Here is a 22,462-nt window from a genome sequence, read left to right as displayed (position 1 = left end):
CCACATATGAAATTGTTCTATTTTATACGTCATTTTTAATTTTTGGTTTTTTCTTTGCAAAAAAATTTGTACATGTTTCTATATTCTTATAGCCCCCCCCCAAAAGTGTGAGTTCAGAATGGCGCCACTTTGCACTCTACACCATAGGGTACAAGCATGCCTGTGTCATAGAAATCTTGCAAATGATGCCTTCTAACATCTACACGTTTGCATTGTGGAATGCGGGACATAGTGAAATTAAACTCATGTTTATTAATTTGTACATTATGAAGACAAGTTGTAAGAGTTTTATTTCTGTAGCTATAAATAAGGCCTTCAACTTCTTATGAGCCTTTGGATCAGGAAAAATAAAAGTACTGCCAAAGGAAAAAAAAAAAGAAAGCAAAGTGTCTTGTGGCACATGCACAAATCGAGCCGCCGCGGCTCAGTCGCGCCTGATGTAGGACCATACGCTGGTGTAGGATGATGCAATTTGGTGGCTCATAGGGGAAGATGGCGGCTAAACCTTCGGAGGAGAGGGATGGAAAGGGGAGGAGGAAGGAGGCCAGACAGGGAGACACGGGCTGTGAAGACAACGCTTCGCTCGCCATTAGGAGCTCTGCTCGACGCCAGAAGTGTCCTAGAAGGAAAAGATCACCATGGCCACAGAAATCGGTTCTCCTCCTCGATTTTTCCACATGCCAAGGTTCCAACACCAAGCGCCTCGACAGTTGTTTTATAAGCAACCTGATTTTGCACAGCAGCAAGCAATGCAACAGCTTACCTTTGATGGAAAACGGATGAGAAAAGCTGTAAACCAGAAGGCTGTAGATTACAATCCATCTGTAATTAAGTATTTGGAGAATAGAATATGGCAAAGAGACCAGAGAGAGAGGCGGGGAATTCAGCCTGATGCAGGTTATTATAATGATTTGGTCCCACCTATAGGAATGTTGAATAATCCTTTGAATGCAGTAACCACAAAATTTGTTCAGACATCAACAAATAAAGTAAAGTGTACAGTATTTGTGGTGAGGTGGACTCCAGAGGGAAGATGGTTAGTCACTGAAGCTTCTAGTGGAAAGTTCACCTTGTGGAATGGAGTCATTTTCAATTTTGAAACAATATTACAGGCTCATGATAGCTCAGTGAGGGCCATGACTTGGTCACATAATGACATGTGAATGTTGACAGCAGACCACAGAGGATATGTGAAATACTGGCAGTCACACATGAACAACGTCAAGATGTTCCAGGCACATAAGGAGGCAATTAGACAGGCCAGTTTCTCACTCACGGATAATAAATTTGCTACATGCTCTGATGATGGCACTGTTAGAATCTGGGACTTTCTTCGTTGCCATGAGGAAAGGATTCTCCGAGAAATAACCATTCCCACCGGGGATTTAGCTCAGGGGGATTTAGCTCAGTGGTTCTGGCGCCTGCCTCGCAAGCGAAAGGTCCCGAGTTCGATCCCTGGCACCAAAAAAAAAAAAGTAAAGAAATAACTGTTCCTCTGATTTTAGATTCCTCATTGTCAGACAACATACTTGTACTTCAAAATTTCCCACATTGTTCTTCTGATGAATATGGAAACACTCTGAGAAAAGAAGACTCATCCTTAGATTCTCCCACACATTTATAATACTGCCAGCACTAAAGGCTTTCAGACATGGAAAAAAACTTGTCTGTTTGAAAAATTCAGCATTTCCCAACTTATCATAAAAACTTTTAACCTAGAATTTTGTGTGCTGTTGCTTGTAATATACTTTGAAAATTCTGCCTAGAGGTGTATAATTCTTAAGTTGACTTAACATTTATTTTATAGTTTTTCACTAACTTACTAGAGTTGGATAACAAAGATGGTAATAGTAGTCACTTCCAGTTGGTGTTGATTATCAGATCATGATGAGAATCATTTTATGTAAAAAGAAGGAAAAATGATAATAAATTGCACATTCATTGACCAGAGCACATATTACTTATGCTCCTTAATATTTTCAGTTCTTGAGTCCTCTGATCTGAAGTGTCTACCTGTGGACCATGGCTTCACTTACCCTTTTCCTTAAACTGATCTGTTACATTTTATGTTTTTGTGATGGGAAGTAGCCTAAGCTTTGTATTAATGTTTAACACATTTTCTCAAGTGAGAGTTCTTCAACTTTTATATTGTACAAGATGGTACTTGAATTCTTTGTTTGCTTTTTTTTTCTTCCTGTATTAGAAAATCTTGGTGCTTTTTACAAATTATGTATAAAAGAAAAATTTCTTTGTTCATACAATGACCTGATCCAGGGAAAATAAAATGGGAAAATGGACACTCAAAAAAAAAAGCAGTGTCTTGTACTCAGGAAGCTCCTGGGAAGTGTTGGCTCCCGTGTGATCTCACCACCTAAAGTAGCCATTCATTTTTATCTTGGAGTAGCCTTCCTATGTTTACCTTAACCTCCTCTTATACATACTGGGTTTTTTTTCACTTGTGTGCTTATGGCTTCCTCTACTCAAGTTGCTAAAGATGCCAATATGGGGCTTGAACCAAGATGGGGAAAATAGAACAGCAACATTTGGGGACTGAGGAGTTTACTTTTGCCCATAGCTATGGATAGGCAGCCAATGTCAGGTTTAGCTTGTGGAACTTATTTGACTTTCTAAGACAGATGCATAGAATATAAATATATCCCTGATACTGATCAGTTGATCAATAGATCAGGCCCTTAGTGTTCAGCGGTGAAAGACAGGATTGATATGAGCTCTGTCTTTGTTGAATGTAGGCAACACTCATTCAACTCTGGGATCCCTCTACTTTCTCTGTGACCTGAGGCAAGGCATGAATTTCTCAAGACTTAGTCTTCTTGTCTTGTATGTTGGGTTAACAATTGTACATATACTGTAGGGTAGTTGTATTTGTCACATGGATGGAACTGGAAATCATTATAAGTGAAATAAGCCAAGCACAGAAAGACAAGTACCACATGATCTCATTTATATGTGGAATCCAAAAACGCTGATTTTATAGAATGGTGATTACCTATAGCTAACTAGAGCTGGGGAAGGGGGAAGTTGGGGAAAGGTTAATCAGTGGCTACTAAATTAATAGTTAGATAGGAAAAATAAGTTCTAGTGTGCTGTTGTGTGGCAGGGTAACCATAGATGACAGTGATGTACTCTATATTTTAAAAATGGAAGATTTTGAATGAGTATATAGGTATGTTTAATCTGATTTAAACATTATACAATATATACATGTATTAAAACATGGTACAATGTTTGTTTTTATGTATTAGTTTAAAATAAGAGAAAACTTGGAAAAGCAGGAGTTGAACTTAACTTTGAATAGAGAGAAGTCAGGGGAAGGCAGAGGAAGTGAGACTTTAGCCTCTTCTGCAAGGCAAGCTATTTCTGTCTACTTGAAACATTCTTTTGGGTCTTACTTTACACTTGTCATTGTCTTCCCCCTAGCCCTTTCTCCACATTCACCGAGTTGTTCCCCATTCACAGGGGCAGAGTACTCATTCACTGGGAGGTACTGAGGTTGACTCACTGTAACCTTTCCAATCTCCCTTTCTCTTAAAAGAGGAAAACTGGAAAGTGAAAGTACTACATTTCCCACCAGTTCCCTTTCCCTGCAGCCACAGTGGCCATATGAACCAGTCCTGGAAATGAGATACAGGTAGAGGTCCCCAGAGAGGGCTTTTTGTCTTAACCCTAGAGATGTAGCTAAGACTGGTAGAGCGGGATTGTAGGACTGCGATTTCTTCTCCCTGTTGCTGGGCTGGAGGATACTGAGGATTGAACTTAGGGTTATGCAACCTCTGAACTACACACCCAGCCCTTTTCTTGTAACAGTTCTCACCAAGTTACCCAGGCTGGCCTCAAAGCTGTGATCTTCCTGCCTCTGCCTCGTAAGTAGTTGGGATTACAGGCATGTGCAGCCATGTCTGACGATAGGACTCTGGTTTCTTAAGGATATTCTTGGTCAGTATATGAGCCCTGAGAAGTCTCTGAATTTCTTGTCATAAAAAGAACCCCTGCACTACATAAACACAGATATTTAAGTCACAAGTGAGATTTTTTTAACTTAGAGGCAAGAAATATTTTTGATATTCTGAATAGTGGATTAATCAAATCAATCAGATGATACATGATAGAAATAACAAATAAAAAGCAGCCTTAGAATGCTTGTACCCAAAATAGGGCATTTGAAATTAAAGTTCCTTTTCAGACATTTCAACTACTAATGTTGCCATTTAGATGCTGTGAAAATAAAAATTTAACTTTGAAATATCATGATTCCAGATCTTCCTTTATTCTTTTTTCTCTTTTTTTACACTTTCACAAATGTTTTTGAGCCCTAACAATGTGCCAGCCAATGAGATAACCACTGGGAATAAAACTGAACAAACCAGACTCAGTCCTCAACTCCATGGACATTATGTGCTAATGAGGGGAATGACATTAAATAATCACACTATTCACATAAACATTTCATGTAACATCTCACATTTTAGTGGTGGGAGGAGAGGTTTTGGTGCAGTGCAAAGCTATGAGGGTTGACCTGGTCAGGAAGGTCAGAAAAGGCTTCCCCCAAAACATGTTTGAGCTGTGAGCTGAATGGTGAGAAGTGAGCAAAACAAGACAGCATACCACAGTGAGGACAATGTGTGCAAGTGTCCTGTGGAGGAGTGTGACGGGCCAAACAAAGGCTTTGTGACTGGAAAAAGTAAGGAATGAGGGGTGTTAATCAGGTGAGAGAGGTGAGTGGTAGCCACACCATGCAAAGGACAATGTAGACTGTATATTCAGAACCTTATCCTTATCCCAACAGCAATGGGACTTTGCTGAAGAGTCTTAAGCACAAATGTGACATGGTCAAATGGGTTTTATATTCACAATTTATCAGAATCCCAATGTTCAGAAATGCTTTAAAAATTATTCTCAACACACACTTGAGTTCCCTAAAAAGGCCTTTCCCCTAATCTGCCCTCTCTCATTTTCAACAAGTGTAGTGACACAACATAGTGTGAGAAATCACCCTTTTACACACAGTGATGAAGAGCTTCTGTGTTCATATTCATGGGGAGGATACTGGCCACAATGAGTAGACTGAGTTGGGATGTATTCCACTTTCTGGAAAGGTTTGTGTATAATTCTTAATTCCCCAGAGAAATGCTCTATTTCTCTCTAGATCTCTTAGTATTCTCTACCTTGTGAAATTGAGTTATCTTAGGATCTTGGTTGGGTCCCCCTGACTCCCTTCTCCATGTCACAACCTGGAACCTTTTCCAGGAAGTAAGTTGGAACAATTATATGACTCACCTTGGTTGCTTCCCATCTCTCATTCATTTCCATCCTTCATTACCAATGTCCAGTGTCCCGACAGTTTTGCTAAAAAGTGAGACAAGGTTTTGCTGAGTTGCCCAGGCTGGGCTTGAACTTGTAATCCTGCCTCAGCCTCCAAGAGTGCTGAATTAGGCATATACCAGCATCCCTTGGCTTGTCCAGTTTTTTGGGTTTTTTTTTAACTATTTAGAAGTTTATAATAATTGTACTTAAATTTACTACCTTTCACGATCACCGTAGAAATTCACTCTAGTAATAATGTACGAATGCATTTCAGCACAAAATTTCAACATTAAGAATTAAAATTCAAAATTGAGAATGCTTTATATTATAAAGTGAATATAAACACATTAATAATGTAATGACTTTATTAGACATAATAGGCTGCAAAATTATGCAATCATTGATCACATGCAATTTCACAGAATCCAGAAACTGTTAAAACAGACATTTGTCTCTGGGTTTTTAAAGATCAAGGTAGAATAAAAAGTAAACAGAAAATGTTGAAAATGTGATTAAAATGAATTTTGGTCTCTGTGTCTTTGTCTCTCACACACACCCACACACACAAATGCAATAGCACTGGGAAGGTAAATAGATAATAAGTAAGTAGACAGACTGTCTTGATTTCTATTTTTAATCAAAGCTTTACACATAATTTAAAAACCCAAAGTTAACAAAACCTGTTAGGGAAGAAAAAAAAGCAGTCCCACAACAATATGATGAAGCAGCTCTCCCCCCGCCATTCTGTGTGCCTACTTTCAACAATTTCAAATTGGAGATTCAAGGCCTAGCTAACTTCTATCAAGCAGGATCCATGAAATTTGCATAGAACTGGGTCCTAAGGTTGCTGGACAGAAGCAGTTGGAATTCTTGAACAGACATCAGTACATATTTATACTCTTGCCTTAGGGTTATGCCATCACTCGAGCTGTTTATAAATAATGGTTAACCTGTGCCCAAAACAACCCAAGGCAGGACAACCCAGCCCCCAAGTATCCAAGAAACAAGAGCTACCCTATGTAAAGACCTGCTTATGGACTACTGAACTGCCTTGAACAGGAGGCTATCAATATATGTCGATAGTTGTCTGCACCTTTTCAGGATGGATTGAAGCCTTCCTCCCCCAAACAAAAAGGCACAAGAGATAACCAAGGTGCTGTTAAGAGACATCATCCCAAGATTTGGACTACCCTTGACCTTAGGGTCAGACAATGGATCAGCATTCATACTCAACAGTCCAGGAGCTCACACAAATGTTAGAGATTTAAAAAACCAACAGCGTACTGGCCACAGAGCTCAAGAAAGATAAAACGCATGAACCGAAAATCAAACAACTGCTGAAAACATAATGTCAAGAAACCCACTTGAGATGAGATCAAGTCTTCCCATGGTTCTCCTCTAAGACTGATCCACCCCACCAAACAAACTGGATATTCCCTTTATGAGATTTTGTTCAGCCAGCCACCCCCAACCATAAGTCAAATTAAGAGGGATCTTTATAAACTAGGAAAATTGACACACACACACACACACACACACACCCGCCAAACAATAACAACAATAAAACAGATTCAGGCTTTGGAAATGGCCATGCAAGATATCCATGGCTAGGTACAAAAGAAAAAAATGTCCATAAGCCTAACAGACTCAGCACCTTCAAGCCCAAGGACTCTATGTCAAGAAATAATGCAACAACTCTGGGGCCCATATGGGATGGACCTCATTCTGTACTGCTGTCAAAATTACAGAAACTGTGTCTTAGATTTACCACAGTTGGCTAAAGCCAACAGCACAAGACAAGTGGACCAGCCAGCAGGATTCAGACCACCCAAACCAGTTGATCCTACAAGATCAGGCCAACACAGGCAACAACAGCCCTACTCTAGTCACTCCTGAAGCTAACTAGTCTATGGATGGCAGAAACCTAAGGTGACCAGTACATGCATGGGTGAAGCTTGAGGATCAACATAAAGTCACAGCAACAACATAAGTTTCTTATCCTCTTTGTTATAATTCTCCCTTGCCTCTTACCCTACTTGTCAAAAACATTCAATCAGCCATAGAGACTCTGATAGATAGGCATACTACCACTTGACTGATGGCCCTAACCAAGTACCAACCTCTTCTCAGTAACTTGTACTGAGCACCCCCTTGTGACTAGAAAATAGATAATCATGATAATAAAGATGATGCTCTCTATTAAAACTTGTTATAGAAAGCCTCAAAGGAAGGAATGAAGCAGGACTTAAAAAAAAACAAGTTCTTCCCAGTATTGGGCAATCCGCCCCCACCTCGGACCCCCCCCCCAGCTGTAACTCCTTGTTTCTGGTACAGATAAAATTGACAACTATGTCCTGTAAACAAAGTTTATGACACTCTGTTCTCCTATGAGTCATAAGACACTGTCTTCTTTCAAGGCAAAGTTACAAAACTATCTGCCCTTGTCCTGTTCCAGTAAACTCACTTGCTACATCACTAGAAAGACCACCCCTCTTCAACAAATGTATAAAAACTGGAACTTTTCTTTGTTCATTGCTCTTCCTTTTGACAGAAGTCCATTGAGCTGGTGTTCACCTAAAATAAAGTCCTCCTGATTCCCATTGGTCTCTCCTGTCTCTTGAAATTCTGCAATAGGATGGAGGTTCTATCTTTCTACCCAAAGAAAAGGGTTTTCTTAGAGCTGATATTTTACTAACAATATTCCTCCCGGTAGAGGATAACCACCTACATAAAGCCCTGATATAAATTGGATTGCAGAATGCTCTTCATACTAGAAACCCAAGGCTGTCTCTTTTTTTCAAGGTAGTCTTGCTTCTTATTTTATCCCCCTTACTCTAAAATAGCTAGGAATATAGTGCGGCCTCTGACCTAATTTACGTCATTTGCTGGTGAAGGAAAAGAAAGACAAGGACTGCCAGACCTTATGAGGTGCCATGGATAGGCATGAAAGTAGTCTCCCTGGTCATTAATAAAATGTGGTGAATGTTCTCAGTTCTGTCCTAAGTAGGAAGGGTGGGAGATGAGTAGAGGGAAGAGAAGGATGCTCTGCTTACTACACCTAGCCTAGTGCCATGTGTGGCAGAGGCCTCATAATAGCAGTAGAGACACCCACCCACCCACCCACGTCCCCAGAAGGCCTCGAAGGTAGTTTTCCCTGAAACTTCTGGCTTCCGTCAGACCCGGCTTCCGGGTGGGGTGGGGTAGGTCTGGTGGGCAGCGTCCTTTGGCTTTTCTCCTCCCCAGTAGCATGCGGCCCATTTGCGGGACCCACAATGGGCTCTAACGAAACAGCCCATAAGCTTCACCTGCTGCAGCACGGAGTCCCTCCTTAGGTAGACGCCAACAATGAGACAGGGCGCGCAGCTGCTAGGGAACGCGTGCGCCACCGGGCGGGGCCTGGGAGCGCCCAAGGCAGAGGTGGGCGAGAACCATGGCAACGCCTGGAGACGTAGGCCGCGCGTCGTGACGCGCGCAGTGCCGGATTATGACGCAAGCGGCGCCGCGGGCGCCGCGTTCTCGCGTGAGCGCAGGCGCAGAGTCCGCGCCCCGCAACAGCAGCCTCGGCTGAGGCGGCCGGGGTCAAGATGGTGGCTCCGCGGGCGGGGGCGGCGGTGGAGGGAGAGGGAGGCGGAGCCGGACCCTAGCCGGCCGGAAACACCGACTCCCAGAGCCCTCCCGAGGAGCCGCCGCCGCCGCCTGCTCCAGCTCTAGAGGCGAGCGGGCGGCGGGGCGGGCCGCGCGCGAGAGGCGGAGGCCGGGGCGGAGCCGCCCGCCTCCCCGCCCCGGCGTCCCGGGCCCTGCGGCCCGCCCAGCGCGGCGCGGTGGCGGCTCATGGCGGCGGTGGGGCCCCCGCAGCAGCAGGTGCGGATGGCCCATCGGCAGGTTTGGGCGGCGCTCGAGGTGGCGCTGCGAGTGCCCTGCCTCTACTTCATCGACGCCATCTTCAACTCCTACTACGATTCCGGCCGGAGCGGGCTCTGCGTCGCGCTGCAGGTCCTCCTGCGGCTGCTCGGTGAGGGCCGGCTCCCGGGCAGAGGGAGGGGCGCGCTGGCCTCGGGCTGACCGCGGCCCCGGCTCCGGCTTGGGGGCGCCGGGAGGGAAGCGAGTCCGAGCGGCGGCGGCTCTGCCCGGCCTGCTGCTTCCCGCCTCCCGCCTCCCGGGGCGCGAGCGCTGGCTCACCGCGTCCTGTGCCGCTGCCCGTCCCAGCGGCGCCCTGTGACCGCGGACTCGGGCCCGTCTGGGAGCCTCAGTTTCCCCCTTTTCCAAGTTCTGAGTGTTCGTGTGTGGTTACTTCTGCAGCCTCGGGGCCACAGGATTCTGCAGTGTCTGCAGTAAATGACATCCAGACAGAGATTGGGTTTTGAATGTCAGACCTTGAAACCATTACCAAAAATCCTCAAGAAGAAGGCTGTACTTATGAGGAGGCCTAAAAATTTCCATGAATAAACGAGAAGGTATTGGAAGTGATTATGAAAACTTGTCTAGAGAGTGATGAGACGATTTCAAAAGACCCATGAAAATCCTTGTTCGCGTTGCATATGGATAGGGTTAGAAGCATTTTGTATTTGACTCCCCACCTTCCACCTTCACCTACATCACTAGAGTGAGAAACATATATAAAAGATGTTTTTCTTCAGTAATTGCAAGTTGGCAGATTTTGTTGATAATTCTTGTAATTAGTCTTTAGTGGGCTTACGCTTCTGAAGTGTTGAGGAAGGCTAGTTGATAGTGAGATCCTTAGAAAGCCTTTCTGATTTACAAGCCATGTGTTTGTTGCTTTATTCCTACAAGAAAAGGATGGCTTAAGGCTGAATTTTGTACCTAGAATTAGTTTTTTGTTTTGTTGGGGCTTTTTTTGGTACTGGGGATTGAACTCAGGACCTTGCGCTTGCGAGGCAGTCAGGCGCCACTGAGCAATTTTTAAAATTACTTTTGCCAACGATTTTTGTTGGTGTTACCTAGTTTCAAAGACCCTCAGAAGTTGGTGGTGGTGTTCTCATTTTACAAAGGAGGAAACTAAGGGACATAGAAGTAAGGGTTTTGCTTTTGGTAGGCACTTGGTAAACCAGAGTTGGTTGCCAAACCCTGAGCTTAGAAATCTTTGACATGAAGTTTGGTTTACTTTCCTACTCAGTATGTTGAAATCCAGATATAGAAATATGTAGTAATGATCATATGCTGATTTTAAAAGATGTGTTTGTAGTTATTTTGTAACACAATACCTCTCAGTAATCTACTGGCTACTTAATTCCAGCCATTCCTGCTTGTCCTTGTAGAAGTATAACTACTACCATTATTTGTTGGCAAAAATTGTGTTTAAGAGGATTTTGTAAATTCATTACAGAAATAGTGTAGCCACTTCCTTAAAAGTTCTTATGGCATAATTGCAGATTCTCTGGAAGATTTTTAGGGACCTAGGTTTTTTTGTTGCTGTTTTTGCTACCGGGGATCAAACTCGGGTCCTTGAGCTTGCGAGGCAGGCTGTGGAACCACTGAGCTAAATCCCTGTCCCTAAAAGCCATTTTTGGGGGGGTACCAGGGATCGAACTCAGGACCTTGTGCTTTTGAGGCATGGACCTGGTGTTTTAATGTAGCACTGTACTGTTTTGGGCCTCAAGGTAGGCAGCAGCTTTAAGGAAGAGTGTGTTCCTTAATTAACTCAGTAGTTTAAAGAACATTGAACAGAGTAGTGTGTTCTTTTCTTTGTACTCTCCATGCTTAGTACTTCTTGTAATAAATGATGGAAATTTTGTTATTTTGCAACTTAAAGAACTGCTTGACTTCAGATGATTTACTTGAGGGCTGTGTCTGGGTTTTGTGATCTTCACCTTTATAAAGATGGACAAAGATGGTATCTCTGTCTCAGGGCTTAGGTTAGGATACTAAATGAGTTAGGATATAACTCTTAAAACAGGATATAGCTCCTAAAACAGCTGTTTCACTTTGGTTGTTAGTAAGCTTGATGGCTTTTCAAAAATATTTTAATGCTTCAGGTAAGTTCATAGTTTGTTACAGATATTTCAGTTTTTTGAGGGCATCAGCACAAAGTTTATTGGAATATTTTGATCCCAAAATAGTCTCATCCAAGTTTATGTGAAACAAAATATTTTCGAAATCTGTGATCTCACTATTCCTTATATCCTGTCAGTGTAATTATGCTAATTTTTCATGTTTGTAAAATAATGAAAAATAAATGGTGTGGGGCTAAAATTTTACTTCAAGTAAAATCAAATAGTTATTAAAAATGACAGGTGTAGAAGGATCCAGTGGATAGTTGAAATTAATTGTTCTGCCTTTTTGTTGTTGTAGTAGACTTCTCAGGACTACTGTGTATAAACTTCAGTACTTGTCAACCTCACTTCTTTCAGGCATTACCAGTTTTATATGTAGTGTTTGAAGTGTTTATTTCCCCCTGCCTATAGAAAAGTGCAACAAATATAATACAGAATCACACTAATTTGAGGATTTTTTTTTTTTTGGTACGGGGGATTGAACTCTGGACCTTGAGCTTTCGAGGCAGGTGGCAGTACCACTAAGCTAAATCTCTGGCCCAAATTTGAGATTTTAACAGGTCAGAAAGTAAAATGTCTCATTTTGGAGCTTCAGAAAAAAACATGACAGTGTTTAAGAACATAAAGCTGTTTCTTAGGAAGTGTTAAAGCTAAATGAACTCACACCAGCATAATGCTGAACTAGCAAATTTAAATCCAAAGCAGAAAATGCCAAGCATATGAGGTTTTTTTTTTTTAGTATTATCATTTGTATAGTGGTAATTCATTTATGTGATAAAGGACTTTCTAAACCTAAAACTCAGAAATTACAGGAAAAATCTGATAGATTGAGAAAATGAAAAACATTGACAAAACTTTCTTTTAAAAGATCTGTAAAAATGAGTCTGATGGGAAAATATTTGTATAATATGTGAGTAAAGTCCTCATAAAAGTTATACGCTGTCAGACAAAACCAAAAGCAGTCCTATAGAAAAATGGGCCTAATATTTCACAAACAAAATGGAGATGATTGGAAAGTAAAAGTACTTGGTTTCATTTATAAAGAAATACAGTCAAAACAGAATTTTTCTTATTAGAGTTCAAAGTGTTGTAAAAAGTACTTTGGCACAGGTATTTACTTATTTGAAGTAGGTAAATCTATACAATTTTGATAGGCTGTGACATCTGTATAAAAGCATTTGGCAGTATCATCTGATGTTGACTATATACCTTTTGACTCACAATTTTAGTTCTAGTAAATTGGCCTAGAGATTATAGTTTTACAAAAACTATGAACAAGGATATTATTGCATTATTGGAAATAATAAAACAAACTTCAAACCTAATATAAATATGTGTTAGAAATCTGTTTATTGTATTAGGTTAAGCTGTACAATAATGTTTTTGAAAAGAACAGATAATTATTTTTGGTGCTATGGAACAATCTGAGAAATCAATCTATGAAGTGAGAAAGCAAAGTGAAGCAGAAATAATTATGAACAGCAGAGGGGTACACTGGGGGTCGCTATTGACATTTTAAGAGAGGATAATTCTGCCTTGGTGGGTGCAGGTGCTATCCTTTGCATTGTAGGATTTTTAGCATCCTCATCCTCTATCCACTAGGTGCCAGTTAGCAAATACCCCGCCCTGCCCTGCACACACCCAGTTGTGACAGCCCAAACTGTCTAGATTTTGCCAAATGTCTCACTGTGTGTGGAGATGTGTGTGTTTGTGTATGCAAACAAAACAAAACCCAATTCTGTTGAGAACCACTGAGATAGACAAATACACCAGTAATACAGAATGCATAGCTCAATAATAGACCACTGGTGTATATATAGAAACTTGATTTGTTTCAGAGAGAGAATTAAAGTAGATTAAGGTAAATATGGACTGTTTAACTGATGGTCATTTACTTACAGTAGATGGAAAAATTATGCTGGATCCCAACCTCATATCTAATATGAAGAGTTAATTCTAAGTGAACCAATATCTAAATGTGAAACGTGGAACTTTAAATTTTTAGGAGGTATGGAATATCTCTTCAGTGTTAGAGTAAGGAAGAAATTCCTTAGAAATATATAAAAGCAATTTAGAAAATATTGATAAATTTATTAAATTTTAAAACTTCTTAAAGGGGGGAAGTATCGAGAAACTAAAGAGTGTTGATTTCTGTATGAATGTGTGTTTAATAATTTGTCAAGATGTACAACAAACTTAAAATGGTTCTTCTTTTTTGGTGCCAGGAATGTAAAGATAGAAAAGAAGATCAAAGTGTATTTCCTATTCTTACAGTCAACCCAGAATATTTCCCTCCTGATCATCAAAACAGGTGTGGGATTTCTCCCTGCCAACAACCAGTTCTGCAGATTTTTCAGTGGACACCACTGGCTGCCCTGTCCTTCAGTTCAGTGATGACACCATCAGTGCTAGCACACAGATTGCAAGCTCATTCTCACAGGACCGCCTCTCACTTCAGACACCTGTGCTGGTGACCTGTCAGCTATAAATTGGAGTTCCCACAACCCCTATTTTCTGTAGTAGACACAGAACTCAGGGAAACTTTTACTTACATTTGGCTATTTATTAGAATGGCGGTATGACAAATGGCACCAATGAGGGAGATACATAGGACACAGTGAAGAGGGGAAGTGGAGTGTCCATGCGCTCTGGAGACTCACTACTTCTAAGAACCATCCGAAGTCCTCAGAATTCAATCTTCTGGGCGTGGCGTGGCGTGGCGTGGTGTGGCATAGCATAGCATAGAAGCTTCATTATGTAGGCATGGTTGGTTAACTCACTGGCCACTGATTGAACAGTTCAGTCTTTAGCTCCTCTCCCCTCCTCAGAGGTGGGGCAGTACTGGGAAGTGGCACTGGAAGTTCCAGACCTCTAATCCTTTTGGTTCCCATGGCAGCCAGTCCCCATCCTGAGTACCTGAAGTCCCCCAGCCATCAGTCTTACTAGCATACAGACAACCTTGTCTCCTAGTTCTGGGACTGTAGGAATCTCTATATGTTAGGAATGTGGAAAAGACCATATATGTGTAAAGGATTTGGCTTTTTAAAAAATCCATGTTCACATACTTTTAATAAAAAATACTTATAATTTCAACTTAAAAGCAAAACTTTAGTGAATAAAATACTTAGAATACCAGTTTTTCTTTTAACCTAAAATGAGAGTTTGGTAGAAAAAATGTTAACACTACGATTTATTAAGTATGACAACACGTTAAAAATGTTCCAAGACACTCTTGCTGTGTCCTAAGTGTACTACTAAGGGTTTTCATGGAAGTGAGGTGGGAGTAACGCTGCTGTGCTTCTCTGTCTACTCACTGGGTCTTGGGGCCTCCAGTTCGCTTTAGATCATTTAATGGTGTTTATGATATCTGGAGAGTTGCAAATGTTGTGTCTTCCTTCTAATTTTTAGTCAGATTTTCAGAAGAGGTTAAGAATATGAATGGACCTTGTACATAAAAGGGTTAATACTTTGTTGTGTAACATGCATGATTTTTTTTTTTACCCTGTTTTTTTTTTTTTTTTGCTTGCTTGCTTGGTTGTGGTAATCCAAATTGACAAGGTCCTGAACTCTGAGTTTATAATAGCTTTAAAACTTCTAAGTTGATTTTGATAACCTGCTTCTTTTCCTGCCTCAAGAACTTTTACTTTAAACTCTGTAGTCACTGGAGATTTTGACTGAAATCCCTGAGTAATGGTTGCATTTTATTCTCCAGTGTCCCAAAGTGTTTTCTCTTTATAAACCAGGTCACTTACAAATCCTAAGGGAAAATTAACCAACCCTCAGCTTAGTATTTCCTTTGATCTGTGAAGTATATATCAAGAAAGAGTTACATATCTATAGTGGTGAAAATGCAAGGAAGCTTTATTAGCAATACTTCCTAAAAGTCACCAGATAGAGTAGTAAATACTTGAGAATTGGTTCTTTTTTTTCTGTAAAATGAGAGCTGATTCTTCCCACATTCTATAGAGATGAACATGAGTATAAAAGACAAATTCAGAAATCCTTTTTACCAACCAACTAGGGGTAAGAATTAAAACAAGTGTTTTTTGTTTGTTTGTAGTTTGTGGCTTGTTTTTTGTTTGTTCTTGAGGCAGAATCTGGCTGTATAGCCAGCGGCTGAGATTGCAGGTATGCAGTGTCATGCCCTGCTATTCTTAAAGTGATTGCTCTTTATTATATCTTGGGAGTGTGATTTTAATCAGGAAAGAGTTGTGTCAGATTATTACTTGCTAGGACACCTCCAGACTTTGAAATTGTACTCTGTTATTTATCCTATCCTTTTTCCTTTTTTTTCCTTTGGTACTTTTGCATAAAGCAAAATGTCTTCTTTTTTTTTTTTTGAGACAGGGTCTCACTATGTAGTATAGGCTGTCCTTGAACTCACTGTTTAGCCCAGGGTGGGCTTGAACTCAAGGCAGTCCTCCTGCCTCAGCTGGGATTGCGGCCATGCGCCATCCTACCAGGCTCAAAATGGCACTTTAACTAGCACTATTTCTAATACCCAAGTCATTCCTTTGTGTGTAAAAATAAGCTTCAAGGGAAAAAGCTACTCAAATAAACAGGACTGGTTGTAAAATTACAGCAGAGTTCATGAACACTGGTGATTAATTTACCATTTTGTGAATAGCAAGGTGACAAAAATTATTTCAGTCCCTGTTTTAACTTTAATTACCATAAAATAAAATGACGATTAGTGAAGGCTTTTCTTAGGAAAAATACAGTACATTTGTTTTCCCATATATAGAAAGATCACATATGGCATAGAGTATACTGAGTGAATTCCACTTCCTTGTAAACTTGCATGGAAAAAGATTTTAATCCTCAGAAAATACAGTTTCTATTGAAAGGACCCTGTTTTCAACTCTGAAAGATTACTAGTGGCTTACTTGGGTGGGAGAAGTAGATGGCTCTTACTGAAAGGTTTATGCATCCTCTAGTTCAAAGTGTTCTTTTCACAATGACCTGACAGGCACAGGATAAAGTATGTGTGTGTGCAGTCATTACTTCAAGGAACTAGCTCTTGCTTTTACATGCAGCAGGTTTTAAAATGCTTCCACTATCATACGGAGCATCCGACCTGCCCTCAACTAGGTTTCACCTTCTGAGTTTGTTACCTCCTAATAATACCATCAAATTATAATCTTTATCTGTGGATTAATGGAGTGAAAGTGAGAGCCTTCATAAGCAATCACTTCTCTAGGCCCCCTCTGAATATTGCTGCATTGAGCATTACGTCCTTCATACGGGAGTCTTTAGGACACTTACATGTAAACCACACTAGGGTTGGAAACATGGGGCTGTCGTTCTAAGCAAAGAGAAGGCTGTAAAGACGTAATTGTGGTAGACAAAGACGTTTGGGAAACAGAAATATGGCACATTGGGGTGTCTGTGTGTGTGGGGAAGAATATCACTTTAAATTGGCTCCTTGAATGCCAAAACAAGGAGTATAAGCTTTAGTCAGTAATTTCAGAGCCACTAAAGAACGTAATTTGAGCACAGGAATGAAGAAAAACAATTGGTGATTTATAGGTGTCTTTGGTTGGTGTCACTGAGAAAAAAGAGAGAAAGATGTTAGAATTTGGCAACTCATGGGCCCTGAAGCATGGTTAGTGGTACCTGGTGGTGATGGTACCTTCAAATGAAAGTGGAAATCACAAAGAAAAGCTGGTTCTGGTTTGAGGTGAGTTAGGCTTTCAGGTTTTGACTTTTGCAGTGGTAATGAGGAGTGGAACTCGGTGAATATTTGGATGTCATTTTATAGTTGAAACTTTTGACTGTTTATTGAAATCTTACCTAAAAATTTTGTGTTGGTGCACAAAGATGTGCCCAGATGCACACCATCGTACTGTTGACCGCAGGTACATGTGGAGTAGGGGAGGAGGGAATTTATTAGCCCTTTTCTGAATGTTACTTTTGTAACCCGAAGAAAAGGGGTTGAAGAAATGAAGTCAGTAATATACAGGAAAAAGGGAAAGTCATTTCCAAAGTCAGAAGGAAAGAATGTAGAGAGAAGGAAAAATCAGACCCTTGGAGAATGCTGAAATTTGAGGAGCAGGAAGAAGACCTGGCGTTGAGTTTACACTTGGAACAAATGGAGGAATTACATGGAAGTGTAAAACTTAACATGATTTCCAAGAGAACACTTTACAAAAAAGAATTGTAAGACTTAATATTGGTGATGTTTCCTGCGTAGCTATTTTTAATAATTTTTTGATGGAATTACTTTTTTTTTTTTTTGGAATGTTGGAGATCAAACACAGGACCTCAGACACACTAGACAAGTGCTCTACCAATGAACTACATCCCAGCCCTAAGTTTTTAATGATTATGAAATTATAAAGGACATGTTCTTTTGAGTTTTAAAGCTTATCTAAAGGTATCTATCACTACAAATTTGTCCTGAAGATAACTTAGGAATTTTGTGACAAAATTATGTTGGAAATTAGAAAATAAAGGGTGAGATTTTTTTTTTTTTAATTTTCTGGTACTGGGGGTTGAAGCCAGGGCCTTTGCACTTGAGCTGCAGCCCTAGACCCTTTTTTTTTTTTAAATTTTGAGACACTGTCTCACTATGTTGTCCATTGCCCAAGGTGGGCTCCAACTTAGAGTCCTGCCTCAGTCTCCCAAGGTGGGCTCCAACTTAGAGTCCTCCTGCCTCAGTCTCCCAGAGTGCTGGAATTACAGGCGTGTACCACCCTCCCCAGCGAACGGTAAGATTTTTAAGACTAATTTAGTGTTTTTGTTCTGGTCTCTTGAAATCTAACTTTGTAAAACCTTACTATCCTTTAAGCCTAAGGTTTTTTGAGACCTAATGTTCATAACTTTGAAAATATCATAAAGGCAGAAGATTTAAATATTAATGTAAAATCATGCTGAAAAATACTTCATTCAAATGACCTTTTCTATTTTTTTTTTTTTAGGTATATTTGTATCCAGTATTGTTCTAATCTTGTCACAGCGGTCACTTTTCAAGTTTTACATGTACAGCTCAGCCTTTCTATTAGCTGCAACCTCAGTGTTGGTGAATTATTACACTGCTTTGCACATTGACTTCTATGGTGCCTACAACACTTCGGCCTTTGGAATTGAGCTGCTTCCTCAAAAAGGGCCCTCACTATGGATGGCACTCATTGTTCTACAGCTAACATTTGGGATTGGATACATCACACTACTCCAGATTCATTCCATCTATTCACAGTTAATTGTTTTGGATCTTTTGGTTCCTGTAATAGGCTTAATCACAGAGCTACCATTACACATCAGGGAGACCTTAGTTTTTACCTCTTCCTTGATTCTCATATTAAATACAGTACTTGTCTTGGCAGTGAAACTTAGGTGGTTTTATTATTCCACACGATATGTTTATCTTTTAGTGAGGCACATGTATCGAATTTATGGATTACAGTTACTGATGGAGGACACGTGGAAGAGGATTCGTTTCCCAGATATACTTCGAGTCTTCTGGCTAACAAGAATTACAGCTCAGGCTACAGTGTTAATGTACATTCTAAGGATGGCAAATGAAACTGAGTCCTTCCTGATTTCTTGGGATGATTTCTGGGACCTCATTTGCAATCTTATAATTAGTGGATGTGATTCTACTTTGACTGTACTGGGTATGAGTGCCGTAATTTCCTCAGTAGCCCATTATTTGGGGCTTGGAATATTGGCCTTTATTGGGTCAACTGAAGATGATGACAGGCGGCTTGGCTTTGTAGCACCTGTTTTATTTTTTATTTTGGCTCTTCAGACTGGTTTAAGTGGGCTGAGACCAGAAGAGAGACTTATTCGCTTAAGTAGAAACATGTGCCTTTTGTTAACTGCAGTCCTGCATTTCATCCATGGAATGACAGACCCTGTATTAATGTCTCTCAGCGCCTCCCATGTTTCATCTTTTCGTAGACATTTTCCCGTGCTGTTTGTCTCTGCTTGCCTGTTCATTCTTCCTGTTATACTCAGCTACGTTCTTTGGCACCACTATGCCCTAAATACATGGTTGTTTGCAGTTACTGCCTTTTGTGTGGAGCTCTGCTTAAAAGTAATTGTTTCCCTCACTGTTTATACGTTATTCATGATTGATGGCTACTATAATGTCCTCTGGGAAAAGCTTGATGATTATGTCTACTATGTTCGTTCAACCGGCAATATTATTGAATTTATATTTGGAGTGGTAATGTTTGGAAATGGGGCTTATACTATGATGTTTGAGTCAGGAAGTAAAATTCGGGCTTGTATGATGTGCCTACATGCATATTTTAACATCTACCTACAAGCGAAAAATGGCTGGAAGACATTCATGAATCGTAGAACTGCTGTTAAGAAAATCAATTCACTTCCTGAAATAAAAGGGAGCCGCTTGCAAGAAATAGATGATGTATGTGCAATCTGCTATCATGAGTTTACAACTTCTGCTCGCATTACACCATGCAATCATTATTTCCATGCACTTTGTCTTCGGAAATGGCTATACATTCAAGATACTTGTCCGATGTGCCATCAGAAAGTGTACACTGAAGATGATGTCAAGGATGATTCCAGTATATCTAACAACAATGGATTTATTGCAGCCAATGAAAATGAAAACCCAGAGGAGGTAAGAGAAGATGCTGCTGAATCTGACAGGGAACTGAATGAAAACGACAGTACAGACTATGATGACGATGTGCAGAGAGAAAGAAATGGAGTGATTCAGCACACAGGTGCAGCAGCTGAAGATTTTAATGATGACACTGATTAAAGTAATTTACTAATCACTGAGGTATTTGTTTAAAATTGAGTTCATCCAAAGTGGAGTAATATGCTTTGCTTCAGTGTGTAACCAAGCACAAAAAACAGTATCAATGTTGAATCTGTGAATGGTTTTCCATTTACTGTGATGTGCTACTGTAAATATACTTCTTTAGTTACTTCTGGTCTCTTTGGTGACCTATTTAAATTTGTGTACATTATTGTACATAGAATAAAATGTTTTCAAGTTTTTATGACAAAATTTGAACAAACAGCTTTTTAATAGATACAGTAGTCATATGGTGTGTCAGCTATGCCAAAGAGTCTCAGTGAAATTATGTCTCTAACTCTGCACCCTCGTGTTTCTTTAAAATGAGTTTTCAAAGTGGAAAAACACAAGTGCAAACCAGAAAAATCACATTAAATTCAAGGAAATAAAGTGATCGCTAGTAAGTTAATTTGACCAAAGGAGTATTTTAAAGCTAAGAAAAAATGATCCTGCCAGAAGCAACTGAGAATTTTTTTGAAATTTGATTAGCTAGGTTCAAAAGTCATGAGTCAGGACTGTCAGTTGAGAAATAGGCTTTTATCAACTAAACTTTGATATACAGCAGAATGTGCTGAAGTGTCCTTTTATCTTTTGGTAAGATGACACAATGCAGGCAAATAGCTAGGTTCTCATTACTTTACACTAGCGTGAGTGATATAAAAAAAAAAATCCAGATTTCATGGATACCAGTGAAAGGGATGATGTGTAATGATTCCTCTTTAGACAGCTTTCAGATAATTTTCTTTATTGAAATTTACGTAAATTTTGCCATGAAATTTTTCATACATGTTGGAATATGCCAATTAAATATCAGGAAAAAATAGTTTAATGGTGTTGTTATATAGCGTATTGGCTAATTCCAGTGGCTCCTCATCTCTTACTGCTGACATTATCTCCAGTATTTGACTAAAGAAAAAACAAAAAAATGGTTAAATTTCCAAGTATGTATTGTTTTAAAGGTATGTAATCATCTTTTCCATGTGAAAGAGTATCTTGTACTAGCATTTTTAACACAGCGTTAACAGTTAAGTTTGCAGCATGTATCAATGGAAAAAATTAACTTACTATCAGCAATTAGAGATAAGTTCTAGAGCTGACTTTCATATAAAGCCAAGAATCAGGTTCAAGTATATTGTAATAAACCAGCCTTCTATATTATGTGGACCACATCAGGGAATTAGTCTAGTAGAAATGAAGAGCCCCTTTACACTAGGTCATAACATATCTTCAGGGAGTCATGATGAACATTTAAAAGGTTAAAGGACATTTACATTGCACTAATAAGGGTAAGTACCTTTCCACTTCTGGTTTGGTTTTTATTTACGTTTGTATGTATGTAATGATCCTATTGTGAGGATAGCACCCAAAGTTTGAAAGCCAATGCTTAAACTAGTTAGAGATAGCAAGAGATGATTTATTGCTGGGTAAAACGACAGCAAGTGGCGAACAAGTTCTGTGGGGAGGAGCGTGGGGTGCCCTGTACTTTCCCCCCTGCAAGAGATACGTCTTTCAGTTTCTCTGCCTAAAATGATGACTACTAGTAGTATCTGCTAGTGATATTATTTACAGGTAGGGTACTATTAGACCTCAGTGAAAAAGCTCTAGGGCACACTAAACGTTTAAGTACTCTTTAGGCAGCTTTTTGTTCCTTTTCTAGATATCTTGTATGTAGACACCCAGCCAGGGCCAGGCATGGTGACGCACGCCTGTGGGGCAAAAAGATTGCTGCAAGTGCTGGGTGTTTGAGGCCAGCCTGAACTACACGGTGAGATCCTGTCTCCAAACAAACACACAAATAAAAATAAAATTTTAAAATGTAAACACCCAAAGGAATTAGAGATGGAAATTTAAGATTAATTTTTTAGTGTTCTGTAATGGTGACACAAGACTGCTTAGTAAATGTATCAAACCTATCATTAAATTTGTTATCTGACAATCACAATATGCTAATAAATTGGGAACATTTAAATTAAGACAGTAAATATCCTTAGTGAATTTCAGAATTTTCCTCTAGGTACTACTCAGAATTGGAACTCTTTTAAGTAGTGCTCCTGATAGAATGTTTTGAAGTTCACAATTGGTTTGCTAAAATTACACTGTATGGCAAAATTACTTCCTAGTTAGCATTTTTTGTTCATGTTTTCTGAGACAGGGTCTCTCTCTCTAGTTTAGGCTGGCCTTGAACTCCAGGCAGTCCTCCTGCCTCAGCCTCCCAAGGGCTGGAATTACAGGTGTATGCCCCATATCTGTCTTAGAAATTTCTTACTAAGTACTTTGGTGCTTAGTAGAACCTTCTATTTCTGTATGCTTGATAATAACAAAGTTTATGGCAATCTTTTTTTTTTTTGGTAAT

General features: G+C 39.9%; 2 protein-coding genes and 1 pseudogene across 11 annotated transcripts in view; 2 read left to right on the top strand and 1 right to left on the bottom strand.

Annotated features, from left to right (window-relative positions):
• The first annotated feature begins 638 nt into the window (after nucleotides 1-638).
• LOC147830262 (pre-mRNA 3' end processing protein WDR33 pseudogene) lies at nucleotides 639-4,266 on the top strand (annotated as a pseudogene). Its single transcript, XR_015441568.1, has one exon. The product of XR_015441568.1 is annotated as a pre-mRNA 3' end processing protein WDR33 pseudogene (transcript).
• A 4,744-nt stretch (nucleotides 4,267-9,010) lies between these two features.
• Rnf139 (ring finger protein 139) lies at nucleotides 9,011-20,322 on the top strand. 3 transcript variants are annotated; one of them, XM_004837986.4, is made up of 3 exons: nucleotides 9,011-9,334; nucleotides 9,622-9,776; nucleotides 18,254-20,322. In XM_004837986.4, exons 1-2 carry the CDS (start codon nucleotides 9,154-9,156, stop codon nucleotides 9,684-9,686), a joined length of 246 nt encoding a protein of 81 aa, XP_004838043.2. In that variant the 5' UTR covers nucleotides 9,011-9,153; the 3' UTR covers nucleotides 9,687-9,776; nucleotides 18,254-20,322. The 3 variants fall into 3 exon arrangements, with proteins under 3 accessions (XP_004838043.2, XP_087044264.1, XP_004838042.1); XM_087188138.1 differs by lacking the exon at nucleotides 18,254-20,322 and adding an exon at nucleotides 13,559-16,324; XM_004837985.4 differs by lacking the exon at nucleotides 9,622-9,776 and having other exon boundaries at nucleotides 9,119-9,334.
• A 515-nt stretch (nucleotides 20,323-20,837) lies between these two features.
• The window catches only part of Tatdn1 (TatD DNase domain containing 1), a 47,746-nt gene continuing 46,121 nt past the window's right edge, over nucleotides 20,838-22,462 (bottom strand). For all 7 annotated transcript variants that reach the window (XR_002392153.2, XM_021252289.2, XM_004837983.4 and 4 more), the window contains one exon: nucleotides 20,838-21,015. Coding sequence is in view for 6 of the 7 variants with exons in the window: in XM_021252289.2 (XP_021107948.1) it covers nucleotides 20,913-21,015 (103 nt within the window). In the remaining variant the exon portion in view is untranslated. The remainder of the gene's footprint in view (nucleotides 21,016-22,462) is intronic.

The sequence above is a fragment of the Heterocephalus glaber genome, unplaced genomic scaffold (assembly GCF_053883595.1).
Source record: "Heterocephalus glaber isolate CG9 unplaced genomic scaffold, H.glaber_assembly_v1.0 deba00000281, whole genome shotgun sequence".
Classification (NCBI taxonomy): domain Eukaryota; kingdom Metazoa; phylum Chordata; class Mammalia; order Rodentia; family Bathyergidae; genus Heterocephalus; species Heterocephalus glaber.
This window is presented reverse-complemented; position numbering and strand designations above follow the sequence as displayed.

Bases quoted from the DNA above. Each gene is read 5' to 3' on its own strand.
- Rnf139 (XM_004837985.4), top strand. From the start codon at position 9,154: ATGGCGGCGGTGGGGCCCCCGCAGCAGCAGGTGCGGATGGCCCATCGG. The intron at 9,335-18,253 runs GTGAGGGCCGGC...TTTTTTTTTTAG, and splicing joins GGTCCTCCTGCGGCTGCTCG to GTATATTTGTATCCAGTATT.